General features: G+C 40.5%; 1 protein-coding gene across 5 annotated transcripts in view; it reads right to left on the minus strand.

Moving 5' to 3' along the window:
• The window catches only part of KDM6A (lysine demethylase 6A), a 219,497-nt gene that overhangs the window by 118,075 nt on the left and 80,459 nt on the right, over nt 1-20,963 (minus strand). For all 5 annotated transcript variants that reach the window (XM_058186113.1, XM_058186111.1, XM_058186116.1 and 2 more), the window contains 2 exons: nt 13,490-13,548; nt 9,343-9,463 (listed from right to left, as the gene is read on the minus strand). In XM_058186113.1, the coding sequence (XP_058042096.1) occupies nt 9,343-9,463; nt 13,490-13,548 (180 nt within the window). The remainder of the gene's footprint in view (nt 1-9,342; nt 9,464-13,489; nt 13,549-20,963) is intronic.

Genomic DNA, 20,963 nt, shown 5'->3' on the forward strand with positions numbered 1-20,963 from the left:
ACGGGTCATCCCGCTCCCCCTGGTGAAGGAGGGAACGAGTCACCCGAAACAGGGCGGCTGGGCGGTTATCTGCCGATGCAATGAGGGAGGAGGCGTAGCTACGCCTCGCTTCCCTTAATGCCACTAGGTAAGCCCTATTATAGGACTTCACTAGTGTCTGATCAGCCTCCGAACGGCTAGACCTCCAGGAACTCTCTAGGCGTCTTCTCCGGCGCTTCATCCCTCTCAGCTCCTCAGAGAACCAAGGAGCCGGTTGGGACCTGCGCCGGGTCAGAGGCCGTAAAGGCATGACACGGTCTAGGGCCCCCACCGCGGCCTGTTCCCAGGCCGCAACAAGTTCCTCAGCCGTGCCGTGAGCCAGACTCTCAGGAAGTGGCCCAAGCTCCGTCCGGAACCTCTCCGGGTCCATCAGGCGCCTGGGGCGGGACCAACGTATCGGGTCCGTCTCCCTGCGGTGTTGAATGGCGGTCAGAAAGTCCAGGCGAAGGAGAGAGTGATCTGACCATGACAAAGGTTCAATGACTATTTCCTTCAAGTCCAGATCTCTCAACCACTGACCAGAGACAAAAATCAAATCCAAAGTGCCTCCCCCAATGTGAGTAGGGCCATCAACTACTTGGGTCAGGTCCAAGGCCGTCATGGAAGCCATGAACTCCCGAGCTGCTGTCGATGACGAGCCGGAAGATGGCAAGTTAAAGTCCCCCATGACTAAAAGTCTGGGGGTCTCAACTGCCACCCCAGCAAGCACCTCCAGGAGCTCGGGCAGGGCAGCTGTCACGCAGCAAGGAGCCAGGTACGCGACCAGCAAGCCCATCTGACACCTATGACCCCTAGATCTATCTATCTATCTATCTATCTATCTACACATACACACATACACACACACACACACACACATACATACATACATACATAGAGAGGGGGGGGGAGGGAGGGAGGGAGAGAGAAAGAGGGAGAGAGAAAGAGCAAGAGAGGAAGTTAAAGAAGCTGTAAAGCAGACAAGGATATTGACCCACCATGGAGTCAGGAGATTCTTCACACTCCCAGGGTGTGTCAGGGCATCGCTCAAGAAGCCATCATCGTAGCTCAAAGAGTGGCAGTACTGAGGCAGCTGCCAAGTTGAAGGCCTGTCCTTTATCATTAAAGCGCCCATCTAAGGCTCAGCTCAAAGCAGAGAAACGTCTGCAAGAGGCCTTGGACAAACAAGTGCAAAAGAGCCTCAAAGCAGCTGAAAAGCGCAAGCAGATCTGGCCACAAGAGCCATCTCCGGCTTCGGGGGTGAACACGGTGGAACCTGACCCATCTACTAGTTTTCAGCAATCTCAAGACTTGTCCCTACCGCCATTGGAGAGAGATCAGGGAGATGCACCGTCACCTCTTGTACTGCCATCCACTTCTGTACCACCTCAGGAAGCGGAACTGGCAAGTGCTGACATGCCTGCTATTGTGCAACAATGGGATTGCGGAGGCAGTCCAGAGGGGCTTTGAAGCCGGGAAACAACTTAACATGCAGGCTAGACAGCGGCCAGTGAGACTGGGAGAGGGCAAGGTTCACACAAATGCAGAACCCGTTCCACAAGAGCCAGACTTGGTTTTGGACTTCTTGGGGTCGGAATCAGACTCGGAAGGGTCTGGAGTCATTAGTGAGGATCAATGGGATCAAGAACTGTCGGATGACGAGGGTGTCCTGCTGGATCAACAGTTTTCAAGGGGTTGTTTAGACCTCACCTCTTTAAGCCCCTTCTTATGAAAGCTAAGACAGCCACTAAGCAGGGGACTGCCACCAAGACAGGGCCCCGAATAGGGCAGGACCCAGCAGATTTATTGTTTTCTGAACCAATCATGGAAACAGAGGCGATTCCAACTCCCCAGTTGTTTCTTGATACATACAGAAACAGTGGGAGTCGCCAGGGGCATATCCCAACTTGTCCTCCTATGAAAGGAGGTTTTATAATACCACTCCAACTCTGGAGGATCTCCTTAAGGTTCCAGATGTAGATGAATCGATGTTAGCATTGTCCTCTTCATCTGCTACATTGACAGAGCCTGAAGAGGTTCTTAAGCCAGACGATCGGAAGATGGAGCAGAGTCTTAAAAAGGCTCTTCAGGTGGCCGCCTGGGGCATCAGAGTAGCCACAGTGGCATCTTTTTTTACAAGGGCATCGCTTTTGTGGCTTAAACAGATTCAGCATCATGTGCTGGTGACGGATGTCAGGGCACATCAAGATTCTAATAAGATTGTAGCTGCTGCTGAATATACAGCAGAAGCGACACTGACTTCCGCCAAGTTCGGGGCTAGAGCAATCGCTTCCACCGTTGCGGCCAGATGACTCCTATGGCTCAAGAATTGGCAAGCTGATCCAAAATGGAGGTGGCGCCTGGCTTTGGTACCCTTTAAGGGTCTGAAGTTGTTCGGTGCAGCTTTAGACCCCTTGTTAGCAGAACCCAAGGATAGAAGGAAAGTGCTTCCGGCTTTGTCCAGGAGGGGTGAGATTCGGGGGTCTATGACTTTTCGGGGCTCTTATTTTCGCTCCTATCGAGGATCAGGTTTCCAGAGGTTCCAAAGAGGATCCCCTCAGAATCAGGCCAGACAAGCGGGATAGTCTTACCAATCGGGGGCTGGCTACAGGGACAGGAACAAGGCACGTAACCAGGCTAAGAGACCCTTTCGCGGGGGGAATAATCATTCCTTTCGCAGGCCCTGTTGACTTCAGGCACGGGGCTCCCATTGGTGGCCGGCTAGGACTCTTTGCAGACCAATGGGAGCAGACTACCACAGATGTATGGGTCAGAGACACCATCAGGCCAGGTCTCTCTATAGAATTTCTTGCAGTTCCTCCAAGATTTTTTATTCGTTGTCTCATATCCAGAGATTCAGAAAAACGACATCTCATGGACACCACCATTTGGCACCTGCTCGAGCTAGGAGCGGTGGAACCTGTTCCAATATCAGAATAGGAGGACAGATATTATTTGATGATGTTTGTGATCCAGAAGGCCTCAGGGGGACTGTGACTGATTCTAAACCTCAAGGGCCTGAACAGGTATGTAAAGTATCGGAGGTTCAAGATGCACTCCCTCCGATCACTCCTGGTGTGTGTTCAGCGGGGGGACTTCTTGACATCCATTGACCTCACGTAAGCATACCTGCACATTCCAATTCACAAGAACCACAGACGGTACTTAAGGTTTTATTACAACAAACACCTACAGTACCAGGCGCTCCCATTTGGCCTAGCATCCACTCCCAGGGTCTTTATCAAGATCCTGGCAGCGTTGGGAGCCTCGCTTCGAACCAGACCAATTCGTCTTCAGGGGTATCTGGACAAATTTTGGTTCAATCGACTTCTCATCCACAGGCAGAGAGGGATTTGGCCATGACAATAGCTTGTCTGCAGGCCCATGGCTTCTCCATAAATGTGGAGAAAAGCCATTGGACACCTACAAATTGTCTCTTACAAGATTATTAGACACGGTTTCCGGCCAGGTGTTTGTTGTGTCTTGCCCGCTCTCACCGCAGCCGGGGTCTGCTTATCTGCTTCCGAACGCTGAAGAATGTCCTAGCATGCCTCCCGGCCCCAGCCCTGGCTCCATGCCCAGACAGGCTGAAGAAGAGCAAGTATCTCCAGCCCCCAGCTCTGGCTCCATGCCCAGGCAAACGGAGCAACTAGACCCCTCCCCCTCCTCCACAGCATGTGAGCCTGAGGAAGGTCAATTACCAACAGCTGCCGATTGGAGTGACCCTTGCGTCAGAAGACTTGATAGGCGGAGGCAACAGAAGGAAGGGAGGGGCAGGCCTGGATAAGTGCTGAGTCATGGAGCCACACCCCATGGCCTATATAAAGGATCTGCTTTCTGGCATTCTCTGAGTCAGGCAAAGTCTAAACATATCTTGCTGAAGTCACTTTCTGGTCTCCTGCCTGCCCTGAGGACTTTGCTAGGACTTTGGCAGAGCTGCAGAGGCACACCTGATTCGGATTTCCCTGACCCGGCCGTCAGCGGAGGAGTGGGACACGACAGTGTTCTTGTCTCCAGGGAGACAGCTAAGTGTCAGGGAATTGATACGGCAGGTCCAGTATCACTGGTGACACTGTCATCTCTGTTAGGAATTGTTTCGTGGGCGAGGTTTCATGCGCTCTTGTTGCCATTTCAAAAGAAGGGTCAGGCCACATCCCATTACAAGGTCAAGGTTTTGCAGACGGTAAAGATGTCTCTTCGTTGGTGGACAACCAAGCATTTGACAAGGGGCAGTTGCTTTCTTCCCCAGAAGCGTGTCATGGTGATAACAGATGCCAGTTTGGCGGGATGGGGGGCCATTGTTTAGATCAGGTGACCCAAAGGGTTTGGTCAAGGGCAGAATCCCACAGGTGTATCAATTGGCTGGAGTTACGGCGACCAGATTGGTGCTCATGAAATTCAAAGCCTTTCTAAAACATCGCCATGTCTTCCTCCTGGCGGACAATACTGCAGTCAAAGCCCATGTCAACAGGCAGGGGGGATTCAGTCCAAGTCGCTAATGGAGGAGAAGAGGATCCTATGTCATTGGGTGGAATGCAATTTGATCTCCTTGCAGGCAGAGCACATAGCAGGGGTAGACAACACGAGAGCAGATTGGTTGAGCAGGGCCACCCTGGACCAGGTGGAATGGCGCCTGCTTCCGTCGTTGTTTGAGGAGATTGTAACCAGTTTCGGAACCTGATAATAGACCTGTCTGCATCCTCAACAAACCACCAACTCCCCCGTTTCTTCTCCTGTTTTCCGGATCACGGGGTGGAAGGAGTCAATGCCCTGCAGTGTCCTTGGCCCAGGGGCCTACTGTATGCTTTTCCCCCCATGGCGCTCCTTCCACAGGTGATCAGACGGATTCTACAGACCAGGGCAGAGGTCATTTTGATCGCTCCACATTGGCCCAGGTACCTGTGGTATGCGGATCTAATCAATCTGTCTGTTGCCCCACCGTGGAGGATTCCACCCGACAGAGTCACCCTCAGTCAAGGCCCCATTTGGCATCAGTGGCTTCTGCTGACCATGTGGAGGTTGAGCAGGTATTGCTAGAGCAACAAAAATTTTCAGCGAGTGTAATAAGGACATAACAGGTGGCCAGGCGCCCTTCCACGGTGCTCATCTACGATGCTATCTGGCAAGTCTTTATTTTATGGTGCACCAAGAGACACCTTCACGCCACCAAGATATTAGTTCCCATACTGCTAGACTTTTTGCAGGAAGAATTAGACAAGGGGCACCGGCAACCCTTCGTAGACAAGTAGCAGCTATTGCCTCAGTATTAGGCAGTGGTGGTAGAACAGTAGTGACACAGCATCCGGATGTACGGCGGTTTCTCAGGGGTGCCACTAACCTAAGACCAGTGGTGGTGCAGCGCTATCCCACCTGGGACCTTCAGAAGGTTTTGAACGCTTTAATGAAAGCCCCTTTTGAACCACTTCGGACTGTTCACCTCAGTTTTTTAACTTATAAGACGATTTTTCTCATAGCTATTACATCGGCAAGACAAATCTCAGAGCTGGCTGCACTTTCTGTGAGGCGAGACTTATGTCCCTTTCACCAGGATCGAGTCGTTTAACAGTTAGACCTGGCCTTTATGACAAAAATCAACTCCTGGTTCCACCGGGCCCAGGAATTAGTTCTTCCAGATTTTTGCCCTTAGCCATTGCGTGCCTCAGAGCGTGTCTGGTATACTCTGGACGTTAGGAGAGCCCTGAGAATTTACATCAAGCAGACCCAGTCGTTTCGCTGTACAGAGGCCCTTTTTGTATCCTTTTTACCTTCCACAATAGGACAGAAACTTACATCTGCAGCTGTGGGCCAGTTGATCACGGCTACTATCGCCAGGGCTTATGACACCCAGTCTTTGCCAAGGCTCACAGCAGTTACAGCACATTCAACAAGGAGTGCTGCTACAATGGCTGCCTGGGCAACGCAAGAGTCCATAGTGGATATATGCAGGGTGGCTACCTGGTCTACGCTGAAGCCATTTTTAAGACACTACTGGATAGATTCTTATGTCTCGGCAGAGGCGGCCTTTGGCCACAGAGTCCTACAGCGTGTGCTAGAGACGCCCGAGGTTGGATCCCAGACAACTTCTTACCCGTGCGGACTATATGCTTTGGTAAGTCCCAGGCATGGAGTCTCGAGTTCCCCAGAAGGAAAATGGGTGTTGGTCCTACCCGAATACCACTTTTCTCCTGGGAAGGAGAGATTCCAGTCCCACCCTAAATATGGGGTCTGGTCAGGGGTCGTCCGTGGGGTGTTGTTACAGGTGCTGTATCCTGGACCCTTGTCGGACCTCGTTGAAACTGGGAGCATCTGCAAAAGGGGGCATCTCTTCAAGTTTGAATCCAGTCCATAGAGTCAGAAGACAGAGAGATACCCAGGCATAGAGTCTCTCCTTCCCAGGAGAAAAGCGGTGTTCAGGTAGGACCAACACCCATTCTATACTATTCACTCAGAACTGAAGAACTATTTAGATGAGAAGCAAAATGTCTTCAAGGAAATTCAAAGGAAGTCCAGCTCCCTTTTGAAAAAGCATCTTTGGATTTACCTCCAAATAAACTATTTATTATCTTTACCAGTACAACTACCAACTCATCATATTAAATATCCAGCTCTAAATCTCTGCATCAAACCAACATTAGTAAATATCTATATCTCATACAAATATTGTAGTACTGAATCCAGGCATTACTGTATGAAATAGTTTAATATGCAGGAGAAGCCAGGTAACCATATATTTCAAGGCAGAAATCCATCTAAAGAAATCCAAATCAGAACAGGATTGTCTAAAAGTAATTAATTAGATAAAGTTTGAAATAAAAATGACAGATGTAATCTTTGCAAATAATTAAAAGTATATTATTTGGTAACTATCCATTATTAACAATTATATATAAACAATAGTTTGCTTCATCACTACATATTGAAAACTAAAATTGTCTATTTCTTAGTTTTGTTGGTATTTCTACAATGTTATTTCATCATGCACAACTGCCAAGTCAAAATAACACTTAACACTAGATTTTTAAAAAATCAAAGGAAAATATCAGGGTTTTAGATATTGAATGCTATGATGTGCTGGAATTGGAAGTTTATGTAACAGGTCATTCAAAAAGTCAATATTAAATACTTAATAAATTTTATATGTGTTTACCACAGCTAGAAAATCATACCTAAATTCAAATCTTTGAGAAAGATAATTTATAATCTATGAATGAAGTCTGATCCTTGGAGCTGCCTTTTGCTCATATAATTAGGACATAGAAAGGCCTGCATAATCAAAGTCATGTCAAACAGACAGAAACATAACTGAAAAGCAAGGTTAAAAATTAGGCTGCAATATGTACTGTTAAATCAACCCATTTGTTTGTGCTCTAGAACTCTTCAAAATCACAATCTATTCTTTTAAAGAAAGGAGATTAAGATGCAAGCAATTTCTTCCACTGTGGGCTCCACAATCAAAACAGAGGAATCAATAGTATAAACAGGACAAAGACAAAGCATTTCAACTGCAAAAAATGAATAAAAAAGGTCTGGTTAAGATCACATGCTTAGATCAATTCTTTTCCTACATGGCAATATCCTATGCCTAAAAGAGTATTATTGTATTAAAATATTGAGACATCAGTTTATTTCAATCCAGGTTGTTAAAGGTTCTTTAGAAAATACCAGTAAAAGTTACTGGAGTGAAAAAAGTTTCTAGACTGATCTAATTTTGACTCTGTAATTTCCTTCAACTTTTTATTCACCTGCTTGTATTTATATTTCTCTTTATCAGTCCCCACTCAAAAGTGCTTTTTAATTTTCTTATCCAACAATGAACATTGCCCAATATTAACAATGTCCCTTCTTTCTAAAATCTGATTAATGGTGTGTTAAATCCCTAGATGTTATTATGCACTACAAAGCATAAGGACTTCTGACTTTTATATTGCTGTCAATAGAAGGAACATTGAGCTGTGGTGGTGCAGTGGTTAGAATGCAGTATTGTAGGCTACTTCTGCTGACTGCTGGCTGCCAGCAGTTTGGGTCTCACTGGCTCAAGGTTGACTCAGACTTCCATCCTTCTGAGGTAGGTAAAGTGAGGACCCAGATTGTTGGGGGCAATATACTGACTCTGTAGAGAGGGCTGTAAAGCCCTGTGAAGTGATATATAAGTCTATTGCTATTGCCTATATCATAAATCACTCAGTTTGCATGCTAATTATGCAACTGGATAACTACATCCTCATTCTGGTGTAGTATTTTATGAATAGTCTTTAAATCCACAAGAATATTTTCTACCAAGTCCAAAGAGCTTTATGTCAATGAGCAATAATCAGACCCTCTCAATATTATTCTGAACTACTTTTCAATAATAAGAAAATTGAGAGAAGGATGGAAAGTTGTGGTGCATGTTTATGATTCAGGTATGCACAGCAGCAAGATTATTACAGGTAACCCTTGACTAATGCCCTAATTGGAATTGAAACTTCTGTCTCCAAGCAATGTGCTTGTGTTTACTGTTTTGTTGTGGTTATTATATAAATATGGCTTTCTTTCATTGACTTTGCTTGTTGATAGCCCCCTAGAAAAGTTGCAAATGGTGATCATATGACCTTGGGATTCTGCAACTGTCATAAATACATGCAGGTTGCCAAATGTCCAAATTTTGACGGTTGTGACATTGTAATGCTCATAAATGCAAGAACGAGTAACGTCACTTTTTTCTGTTGTAACTTCAAATGGTTGCAAGTCAAGAACTACTAAGGACTAATTCTCGATATTACACTGCAAAGATATCACAGATAGGTTAAGTTCAGTCAGAATCAAGGCTGCGTTTTAATAAGCAGCAAAGAATTTTGTTTACTTTTAAAATATTTCATTAACTGCATATTCAATATTCTTTTAAAAGGACTGCCAATTTTCAGTAATCAAGTATTCAAAAATTATAATCAAGGCAAGTTTTTAGCTCATAAGAAACACATTTACAATATATCCTCCACTCTAATTATCATCTAATTCTTATTCTACATATGATGGGGACTAGACTTCATACATACAATTCTGAATCCTCTCTGGATAGTGAATAGAAAAAAATGAAGGATTCAATTATTTCAGTCCAGAGTTTATGTGAAGCTGCAAGATCCAATAAATTGATAAATAAATTCCAATTTCATCTGTAATACAATTTTAAGGGTCAAAAGTAAAGTATATGAGATAGGCAGACTATAAATTCATTCAATTATTCATTCAAAGAAAAGAAAAGAAACACATATTTGAATTATGATATACTGAGGAGCAAGTGTAATAACAAATAAATCCATTGTTATTAAAAATTTAAACTCTTACCTTAAAACTAGACTCAAAATCTGTCTTTACTTTGAACATAAGCCCAAGTCGCAAATGAATTTCCTTGGCGCGGCAAAAACTGGGATCAACATAAAGCACTTCCCGAAATGCTTTAATTGCCCTGGGAAAACAAGTATGGATACTGAAATGTTCTGTATTTTTAAAAATTCTTAAAAGAAAATTCTCCAAGAAAAATGCACATATTAAATGAAAAAGAACCAGTTTGGTATAGTGATTAAAACATCAGAGTAGAAACCAGGAGAGAACGAGTTCTAGTTCTGTCTCAGGCATGAAGCCAGCTGGGTGACCTTGAGGCAGTAGTTCTGTCTCAACCCTAGAACAAGAAAATGGAAAACCATTTCTAAAAAACCTTGCTGGGAAAATTGCAAGGACTAGTTGCCTGGAGTCAAAATTGATCATAAGTAAATAAATAAATTCCTTTTAGATACAGGGGTCCCCAACCTCCAGGATGTGGCTCAGTATAGGGACACAGTCCACTGGGAAATGCAAATGGCAGGTGAGTGCATGAAGCTCCATTTGCACAAGTGGGGCGCACACACACAAAACCATCCCTCTCCTCTCCTCTTGCCGCTACCGATCCTGCCTGTCCTCAGAGCCAGAAAGGTTGGGGACTACTGCTTTAATAACAAAATAGTGAATTTGTAGTTTCAAATTAGGGTTTTATAATTTGCTGAATTCTAAAACCAAATTATACTAATATTTATACTAGAATAAGTATCTATTAAATACACTAATCACCATCAAAAGCAGGTAAACATTATTACTTTATTACATCTACATTTCACAAAAATGTTCAACAGGTATACCCGGTTAAAGAATATTTGTTTACAATAAACAAAAACAAAAAATCTTTATAGCACCAGAAGCTTTTGTAAACTTTTATAAACATTTTGTAAAAACTTTTGTAAACATCTGAAAACTTTTGATTCACTACAACAGAATATATCAACAACTTAAAAATAATTTTCTGCTTCATATTCATGCACCAACAGTAAATAAGAACTCTTAAAGATTTAGTGACCTAAACAAACCTGCAATTTCTACCATCTTTCATCACTAGCTGTACAATTTATTGTAGCCAGCGCCTTCCTTCCACAAAACTCAATGTAAGCCTGTTCCACCAATCTCCAGGTGCTATTTAGATTACACCTGTTAGATTTCCTGATCATTTGTCATTCTGGCAAACTGAAAATAAGGCAAACTGTAATTGAATAATTTCTGGAAACCTTACATTTGGAACATAATTAGTTCTTTAAAAAGCAAGATCATATAAGTTTCTCTAATATAACTGACAGTACAAGTAAAATCTCAATTCAACAACCACATTTAGTAGACTTCAGGTGCAATAGATTCAATATCTGTCTTGACATTCCCCAGCAATAGCAAATGAATTCTTTATGACTTTAAATTGACTGGATGATGCAATTAAATTGACATTACTTTTGCATTAATTGTATATACTTCACAAAGATTTATGTCATTTGAACAATGACATATATATGCAGATGAAATAAACTGGTTCAATGATTTTGGGATGTGGTTCTTCACCATATAATTTGTTCTTCACTATATTTTGGTTTGGTTTGGGGTTTTTTTTTGTTTTGTTTCAGTAGGCTGTTTTAAATGGCCAGGGGTCTGCAAACTTGGCTCTGGGAGTTAAAGTCCACAAGTCTTAAAAGAGCCAAGTTTGCAGACCCCTGTTCTAGGCTCTAGGAAGCAATGCAAGAAAAGCATGTCTGTTTTTAATTTTAATTGTTTTATATATCGTGGATGCTTTATAGTATTTGTTTTTCTTATTGTGAATATTTTTACTGTATTTTATTTTGTTCTAAGCCATAAGGGGCAGATTGATTAGGTAGCACACAAATTTTATCAAACAAATAAATGTCCCACAGAATGTTTGCCAGTGCTGACACCACTTGTGGAATAAAGTGAAAATGGCTAGATGGCTATCTCATAGCAAAGTACAATGGCTATTACTATCCATTTGGAAGATACTGTGAGTGAGTAATTGATTTTTAGATGAGTCTTGAAACCCCAAGAATAAATATCACAGCAAAATGGTGTTGTATGGTTCATATAAATAGTGAAGTCATAATGGACACTCAAAACTGGTGCTGATGGATTCGGAAAAACATTAAGTTCTATAAATGTCTTGATTCTAGTATTAAGCTGAGACTAACGTTCTGAGAAATGAAACAAACCAATGAAAAATGAGGATTTCTTTGTAAGACACAAAACTGTTCAATTTGATTTAAAAATGTGACAACTACCCAAAAAGCTATCTTCCAACAGAGGAAATCAATTGGAACAGTAGCCATAGGCTCAAAAGGTTTTGATATTAATAGACAGAACAAGGGAGTTGGAAAAGGCAGATATCAGAGGAACCTGAGGCTGCTAGTTAACATGGAGAGGCAATGAATACCTTTTTATCTTGACTAGAATCAGGCAGGACAATTGTTTTACAATAATTCTGCATCTGTTAATAGAAATTTCTTCAATGCCAATAATGGCATAAGAATGACCTGAAGATCTACTGTGGAGGGTAAAATTCATTCAAACTTTCAGAGAAGAGAAAATCACCAAATATTTTTTAGATTATAATAAAACGTTTGGATGAAGTAAAGCGGGCTATAATAGCTTTGGAATCTTTTGCCATTGATGGTTGCTCTCAAAGAGTACAAATAGTACAAATAATAACAAATACAATAAACCTATTTAATTTACACAAGAGTATACTGAACAACCTTCACCAAGCCAAAAATTAATCCCTGAATACCAGAACTTTGGCTGTAAAGCCAAAGATTGGAGGGCTGCAATGGGAGGACAAATCTTTCAAAAAAGCAAAAATGAAAAAAAAATCCAATAAAGCAAAATAATTTTAACCCAAGGGGAAATGCTAATGTTTTGCTACTGTTTTTGTGATCAAAAACAAATCAAAAGTGCTTAACAGGAGCCTCTGCCTAAAATCTAGAAATTCCAAATTCCAAATGCTCAGATTCATATCTTATAATGGTGAATGAAAAAGACCCAACTATTCAGGAACAGATGAAATACTATACAGAATATTAATGCAAGCTCTGAAATAATTTCATTGACCAAAATAAGAAAATTAATGTTTTAACGTATAGTCTTAATTCAACACTCATTTTCATACTGCATTAATGTTAAATAAATTTACTTTCTAGAGGCACCAACAATTTGATTAGGAATGAAAAATGTGTTTACCAAAAGCTTTAAGTACAATTTATTGATGTTTGTTTGCATGAATAAGCTTCATATTTTCTTCTACATGTATGGTTCTATCTCAATTATCAGACAGAAATGTAGTATAGTACATGATCTGCTGCAGAAAATGATAGGCCATTCCCTTCTTCAGGGAATCTCTTTATAAATAAATCCCAACAATATTTATGAGGCAGTCAATCTAAAAATCAGATCCAGAGATTTAAAACTGTTGCCAATTTATAAAAAATAATTAAAAGAATGACATTTGTTCATAAATGCAAGACAAATAATTATGAATTTTGAGCCTCAAAGCAATTTCCAAATTGGATTAATATTGGTTCAAAAATAATTTTAAAAATATGAAGTTGAACCATAACCACCCCAAAAAATCTCTTCTTATGAAAGGAATGTTTAGATCTACACATGAAATGAAATAAGGACACATTGCTCTGAATATGGACCAAAACATTAACAATGTGACAAATCTTTCCTGCTGAATTTAAAACAGGTGGGAGGGGAAATATGCCCGACTAGGATGTCAGAGCATCTAAGAATCGTAAGGAAGGTACTTGAGAAAATGAGGACAGGTAAGAAGAAAGGGAACACTGAATATTTCACATTCCTTCATATTTTGTTTTGGCCAAGGCTGAGAATACTAACATTCCATACTTTTGTGCTGAATGAATCAGTGGCCATACCAACTAAGGATGATGGAACTAGTATTACAGAGGACAAGGTAAAGAGATGTCAACCTAACTGTTACTGCTAAGCCATCTATATTGTAGTTTTAAAAAATTGTTAAAATTCTTTTACAAATATACTACTTTTTCTTTCATGGCCCACTAAATTGTAGACAGTTAGCAAAATAAAAACACTCCCAGCTTTTTTTGCCACATACCACTGAAATGCGTTGTAATGGAAGTAGACCAAGCCAAGGCCATACAAAAAGGCAGCATTCTGTAAAAAAGAAAAGAATCACTTAAGAATTGATTAAATTTTTCAAGTTTTTAGAAAAACATATATTATTAAGTAAATGTAGTTGTAGCAGCAGGGTGGGGACCTAAAATAAACAATTCTGAAATTTAATACCATGAAAATAATACAACTAAATATATTAATAATTTAATATTGCTATTAATTATAATAAAAAGGCATGTAAGAGAATAGTTCCATGATGCAGGTTTAAAATTTTGGGAAGTAGGAGAAAACTGTTCCCCAGATCAGCTTTTGCTTTTTTCAGTTTCCAAATAATCTCCATTCAAATCAGCAGAACATTAAAAAAATTAGACCAAAATGAAAAGTGAAAAAAAAAGGAGGACTAGTTATGTTAGAATATAATCAGTAAGGGTAGAAAAGCTTTATATTTCAGACAATACACTTAGTTCCAAATAAATCCTAGTCTCAATATTCTCAAGAGAAAACACCCAAGAACTCTAACAAAGCCATACCTCAAACTTAGAAATTTAGCACCAACGAGCTGCAACAAGGTGTGTTGTTTTTTGTCCTTTCCTATTGGATAAGAAAGGTTCATAAAGAACTCAGAAACCACTCAGTAACAAAAGCCCTCAAGCTTACCAATGTTATTTTGTCAATCATTGGCTTGGGACCTTAATGACACACAATGAATGAGCCAATGTTGGCCATTATTTCCATGAAAATTAGACAACAAGCCAAGAAAAACAAAATAGAATGGAATTAATTTAGGAAATATATTTAGGATATAAATTCTTCAAAGGCTCTGATTCTGTGCCTCCTATTCCTAGACTCAGACAATTATGACATGAGGTCATAAAAATGATATGCGGGACATGAACTTGTGAAAAAATTAAATGCAATTTTACGCCAATTCAGATATGACAGTAGGGAACAAGAATATTTACTGAAATTAAGACTAGAAATGTAAATTAAACTGATTTACAAATTTCAGAAAGTTTTAAACATGTTAGGATTGTATTTTCCATATTGTAAATAGCAATAGCATTCTAACAAATAATACTATGCCAGCGATTTATTGAACATGGCTATCATATTGCATGAAAAAATGTTTCTTATATTAAAAAAAATCAAATAATTATCCAGCTGTTGGCCTGTTACTGAGTTAAGGAACATTATTTGTGGCATCACAAATAAAGCAAACCAGAAAAAAATGTATTTAACACTGAGTTCAGGGCTTTGTTACACTGCTTTCTTACCTGCTTGACCACGTTAAATGTTTTCTGTGTTTACTACGTTTTTTCCTCCCATCCTCTTTTAGTGTGCATTAGCTATATGTGTTTGCTTTTAGGAATGAAGAATAGGAAATTGGAAGATCACACAACTTCAATATACAGTGCATTCAAAAAGTATTCAGACCACCTTCACTTTTGTCAATTTTGTTTTGTGGCAGCTGATTCTACAGGTGCTGAATTTTTCGTCTCATTGATCTACATTCAGTACCCCATAATAACAGAATGAAAACAAAAGTTTAGAAATGTGTGTAAATTTATTAAAAAGGAAAAACAGAAATATCACATTGGCATAAGTATTCAGATCCTTTGCAACAACACGTGAAATTTAGCTCTGGTGCCTTCCATTTCTCTTGATTGTTGCTGACATGTTTCTACACTTTGATTGGAGTCTACTGTCACAAATTAAATTGATTGGACACAATTTGGAAAAGCACTTACGTCTCTATAGAAAAGCTCACAGCTGACAATGCATACTGTAGCAGAGCAAAGCCATGAAGTCAAAGGAACTACCTGCAGAGCTTAGAGACAGGATTATTGCAAGGTACAAATCTGGGGAAGGGTATAATAAAATTTCTGCTTACTGAAGGTTCCTAAGAGCACAGTGGCCTCCATAGTTATCAAATGGAAAAAGTCTGACACAACCAGGATTCTTCCAAGAGCTGGTCACCCAGTCAAACTGAGCAACTGGGAGATAAGGGATTTAATAAGAAAGGTGACTAAGAATCCAATTATCACTTTGACTGAGATCCAGAGATCCTGTGTGGAGATGGGACAGAGTTCCAGAAGGGCAACCATCACTGCAGCTCTCCACCAATCTGGACTTTATGGCAGACTGGCTAGAGGGAAGCCTCTCCTCAGCAGAGCCTCTCCTCAAAGCTCAAACTGCCCAAGGAGCTGCTGATCCAGTTCTACAGAGGAATTATTGAGTCTCTCATTTGCACCTCTATAACTGTCTGGTTCGGTTCTGCAACCCAACAAGAAACTCACAGACTTCAGAGGATAATTAGAACTGCAGAAAAAATAATTGCTACCACCTGCCTTCCATTGAGGACCTGTATACTGCACGAATCAAGAAGAGGGCCGTGAAAATATTTACAGATCCCTCACATCCAGGACATAAACTGTTTCAATTCCTACCATCAAAACGACGCTACAGAGCACTGCACACCAGAACAACTAGACACAAGAACAGTTTTTTCCCGAAGGCCATCACTCTGCTAAACAAATAATTCCCTCAACACTGTCAAACTATTTACTAAATCTACACTACTATTAATCTTCTCATCGTTTCCATCACCAATCTCTTTCCACTTATGACTGTATGACTGTAACTTTTTGTTGCTATCATTAAGGGTTAAATTGTACCCTATGACCATCATTTGTGTTGTAAATGTTGTACCTTGATGAAGGTATTTTTTCCTTTTTTTTTCTTTTTCTTTTATGCACACTGAGACCATATGCACCAAAACAAATTCCTTGTGTGTCCAATCACACTTGGCTAATAAATTCTATTCTATTCTATTCTATTCTATTCTATTCTATTCTATTCTATTCTATTCTATTCTATTCTATTCTATTCTATTCTATTCTATTCAAACATATGAAAGCCTACAAAGTTTGCAAAAAAGCACCTGAAGGACTTTCAGACTGTGAGGAACAAGATTCTCTGGTCTGATGAAACCACGATTGAATTGTTTGGCCTCAATTCTAAACATTGTGTCTGAAAGAAACCAAGCACCACTCATTACCTGCCCAATATCATCACAACAATGAAGCATGGTGATGGCAGCATCATGCTGTGGGCGTGTTTTTCAGCAGCAGGGACTGGGAGACTGGTCAGGTTTGAGGGAAAGCTGAATGGATATCCTCAATGAAAACCTGTTCCACAGTGCTCAGGACCTCAAACATCTTACCCAAAAAGACTGGAAGCTGTAATTGCTGCCAAAGATGCTTCAATAATGTACTGAGTGAAGGGTCTGAATACTTATACAATGTGACATTTCAGTTTTTTTTTCTTTTTAATAAATTTACACACATTTCTAAAATTCTGTTTTCAGTTTGTCATTATGGGGTACTGAGTGTACTGATTGATGAGAAAAAAAATGAATTTCAACAACTGCAGAATCAGGTTGCAGCATAACAAAATTGACAAAAGTGAATGGAGTCTGAATACTTTCTGAATGCACTATAAATGATGTTGCAATATCCGACTCTAAATGTAAAGGATCAATATTTGAATCTGCTACCAAAAAACAGAAACAAATTGTCTGTGCCATACGTTATGTTGTGTTTTATTGAATAACCTATTAGCCTCATTATAGTATAAGCCAGTGGTGGCGAACCTATGGCACTCAGAGCCCTCTCTGTGGGCATGCGCGCTGTCACCCCAGCCCAGCTCCATCGCGTTTCTCCCACAGGGGAGAGGGAGGAGGGAGGGAGGGAAAGAGAGAGAGAAAGAGAAAGAGAGGGGAGAAAGAGAGGGGGGGAAGAGAGAAAATGATATTACAAAAGTGTTTCTTTTTTATTGTTGCTAAACATAATATTTCAAAAGCAGAAAAAAAAGAAGGGGCATAAAAGTGAATTTATCCCGTTTTTCTTAGAACAATTAGCTGAACTCTGGCTTGTTTATCAATATTTTAGGTAGTAAAATCTCATTATTCAGGTTAAATTGCCATGTTGGCAGTTTGTGATAAATAAGTGGGTTTGTGATAAATAAGTGGGTTGCAGTTTGGGCACTCGGTCTCTCAAAGGTTCGCCGTCACTGGTATAAGCCATAATTTACAATTGTTGGATTTTCAGTTCTAAGAAAGTTACACACCCATTTGTACCACTCAAGTGACCCTGATGACACAGATAAACCTCCAGGTGGCCTCAATGATTCTCTAAAAGAATGCAAATGGCCAGCTGTCTGCAAGGATTATAAATCCTTCTATTTCCCACCATCCAGTCAGAGCTGAAGAAACTTCTTGGATGAGAAGTGAAACGTTTTCAAAGAAAAACCAGAAGTCCAGTTGCCGCTTGAAAAAAGCACCTTTGGGACAACCATGATCTGGATAACTGAGAATCTCAATAGATGGTTGGATTTATATATTATGGTATAGCAGGATGTGTGAATTCTCTCACTATTAGATATTGGCAAGAATTCTATAGTAGGACTAAGAAAATTTACAGAATCTCCTTTTTAAAATCTAAAATCCATAAAGCTAAGTGCTGCAAAACACACATCCAAATCATGTGTGACGGCTCTGTCTGGATTAAGAATAAGATGTGAATGTCGCCCCAGCCCATTTCCCTGATGGTTATAGTTTCAGCTAGAAATCTTAATGCAAGCTACACATACTTTGACTTGAATGAATATAGCTTTTTATGTTATCTGGGATTCTACGTGACATCAGATGGAAGCACTTTTAGAATTTTGTGAAAAATAGAATATCACTAGTGTTAACAACAGCAATAAGGATCATCTTGATATATCTTTCAGATGAAATTTCTGAAACAACTCTTATCAACCACTTACCAAAGCATTATAAAGAATTTTATGTAGCTCATACTCTTCCTTAAAAGTAAATCTTTATTCCTTCCCTTTCAATTTTTTTTTTTCATTGCTTCAACTCCTCCCCTTAGGATGCTACTATAAGGCATTGCATGCCAAAACAAATAGACACTGTCAATTTTTTCCCTCCTGCCATCACTCTGCTGAACACCTAATTCCCACAGCACTGTCTTTTATCTAAGGAAATTTGCCCATATAGTGCAACTTTATTACTATTAACCTTCTCATCTTTCCTATTACCTTCCCCTATTGGTATCTTATATTTCTTTTATTACATTATATACATTGCACCAGAGAAAATTCCTTGTTTGTCCAATCACCCTTGGCCAATAAATAATGTTCTGTTCTGTTCTAATCCCCATCCCCATCCTATCCTATGAAATTGTTTCAGCAAGATCCCTAAAAATAATATTCAGCAAGCTGTCTTAAAATTCAGTTTGACTTTCCCTTTTTTCATCCAGAAGTTCCTACTACCCGTTACTTTGATGGTCACAACATGTAGTTCCAGTTGAATGATTACCAATGGGAAATCTGAAGGATAGAACGACCAATGTTATACTCAAAGAGCTTAAAAGGTCAGACATAAACAGCTTAAGACCAAAAGATCAATTATATGAACAAAGCACAGATCAATGGCTCTCCCCACCTCCACAGGAGGGAGGGAAAGGGAGAGAGAGAACACACACAATTTAAGATTTGTCGATGGCAGTTGATTATTTTCTTTTCTAATCATGACATTTTAATATCTGCCTAATTTATCAAATAACAATGTCCTTGATCTATGCTTGCTAATCATTAAGTCTGAGCATTGGTATGAGTGAAGTCTAACATGAAGTTCACTAAGAAAACTTTTGGGGTCCCCTCCCCTTTTCATGCCCTTAAAAACTCCATCCCCTCAAGTTTACCTCAAGCAACAACTTTTCCTTTCCTTTGTGAATATAAATCACTTCAGAATTAGAATCAGAATCAGAATCCCGATTTCTTCTATCAGCAAAGAAATAATCACTAACTATGGATAATAACTCAATTTACTAATTTAAATTAAAACTAGTGTAGGTTTGTTTACAAGTAGTCTTCAACTTATGACCACAATTGAGCCAAAAAATTTAATTGTTAAGCAAGATAATTGTTAAGTGGATTTTGACGTGTTTACAACCTTTTTTGCTACAATTGTTAAATGAATCACCGCAATTATTAAGTTAGTAACACAGTTGTTAAATGAATCTGGGTCTCCATTGACTAGAATGTTGCAAAAGGTGACTCTGGAACAGTGCAACCATAATAAATACATGCCAATTGCCAAGCGTCTGAATTTTGATCGTGTGACCCAGGGATGCTCCAACAGTTATAAGTGTGAAAAATGGTCATGTCACTTTTTTAAGTGTTGTTGTAACTTCAACCGGTCATAAAATGAATGGCTGTAACTTGAGAACTACCTGTATCTGATTTATAGCCCATCTTTTCTCCACTATCCTCACAGTGGCATACATTGCACTTTCTTTTCCTATTTTTCCCCGCAGCAACTCCTGAGAAATAGAAGTTAACCTGAGATTAAAGAATTTGCCACTATTGTCCAGGATCACTAAGAAAAAAGAATCAGAAATCACCTGTTGCCATGTGTGAACAATCTGATATGTTTTTTAAATGAATGGTAAGACAACTGGCAATGATATCAGGAAAGAAACTTTTCTTATTGCCTCTCTGGAGCAAAGTTCTAATATTACTCTGCTTAAGGTTTGGGAAACCTACAGTGTTTCCCTGAAAATAAGACCTGGTCTTATTTTCTTTTGAGCTCCCAAATAAGCATTGCAACTTATTTTGGGGGGTATCTTATTTTTTTGAGTGCCACTGCCGCAAGGTCGGCAGGGTGGAGCTGCCCGTCACACACACTGGCTTACCTCAGGGCCCCATGGCTCCATGCCTTGACAACTGCCTGGTGGTGGGAGCACCAGCAGCCATGTGCAGCAGGAGCCCACGTGGCCACTAGCTCACTTCTTTCGGAACCAGCACTGGAGCAGGAGGCTGAGCAACACAGCCAGACAAAACACTCCATTCCCAAGCAACCCATACTTTTCGCCTGGACAGAGAAAAGAGGGAAACTCAAAGGTTTGCTTGCAAATGGGATGCTTTGAAATGGAGCATCCCACTTGCAAGCAGACAAAGCTTTCTCTCCCTCTTGGAGAAAAGTGTGTGGTGAAGCCAGAGGCACTAGGAGGAAGGAGGCAATATCAACACACCGCCCACTCCATCCCACTGTCTCTCGGTTTGGCTGCGCCAGTCAGCCGTGTGGGGCATCGTTATCGCCTGCCTCTTCCCTCCCCCTGCTGCCAGTGGTGCTGTACAAGCCTCCCGCGAGCCTCCCTTGAGCCAGGCAGCTGTGCAGCATGTCCGGATTGCCTATCTTCCTCCTTGCCTCCGCACTCTGATTTACAGGTAACTGTACTGCACCAAGCAGCCAGCAGGCCATGCCCATCCATCAGGCTTATTTTCAGGGTAGTGTTTATATTAGTCCCACCCCAAAAAAATCAGGCTAGGACTTGTTTTGGGGGTCTTATAGTCGGGAAAACATAGTACTGAATCTTGGAACACAC

The sequence above is a fragment of the Ahaetulla prasina genome, chromosome 5, assembly GCF_028640845.1.
Source record: "Ahaetulla prasina isolate Xishuangbanna chromosome 5, ASM2864084v1, whole genome shotgun sequence".
Lineage (NCBI taxonomy): Eukaryota > Metazoa > Chordata > Lepidosauria > Squamata > Colubridae > Ahaetulla > Ahaetulla prasina.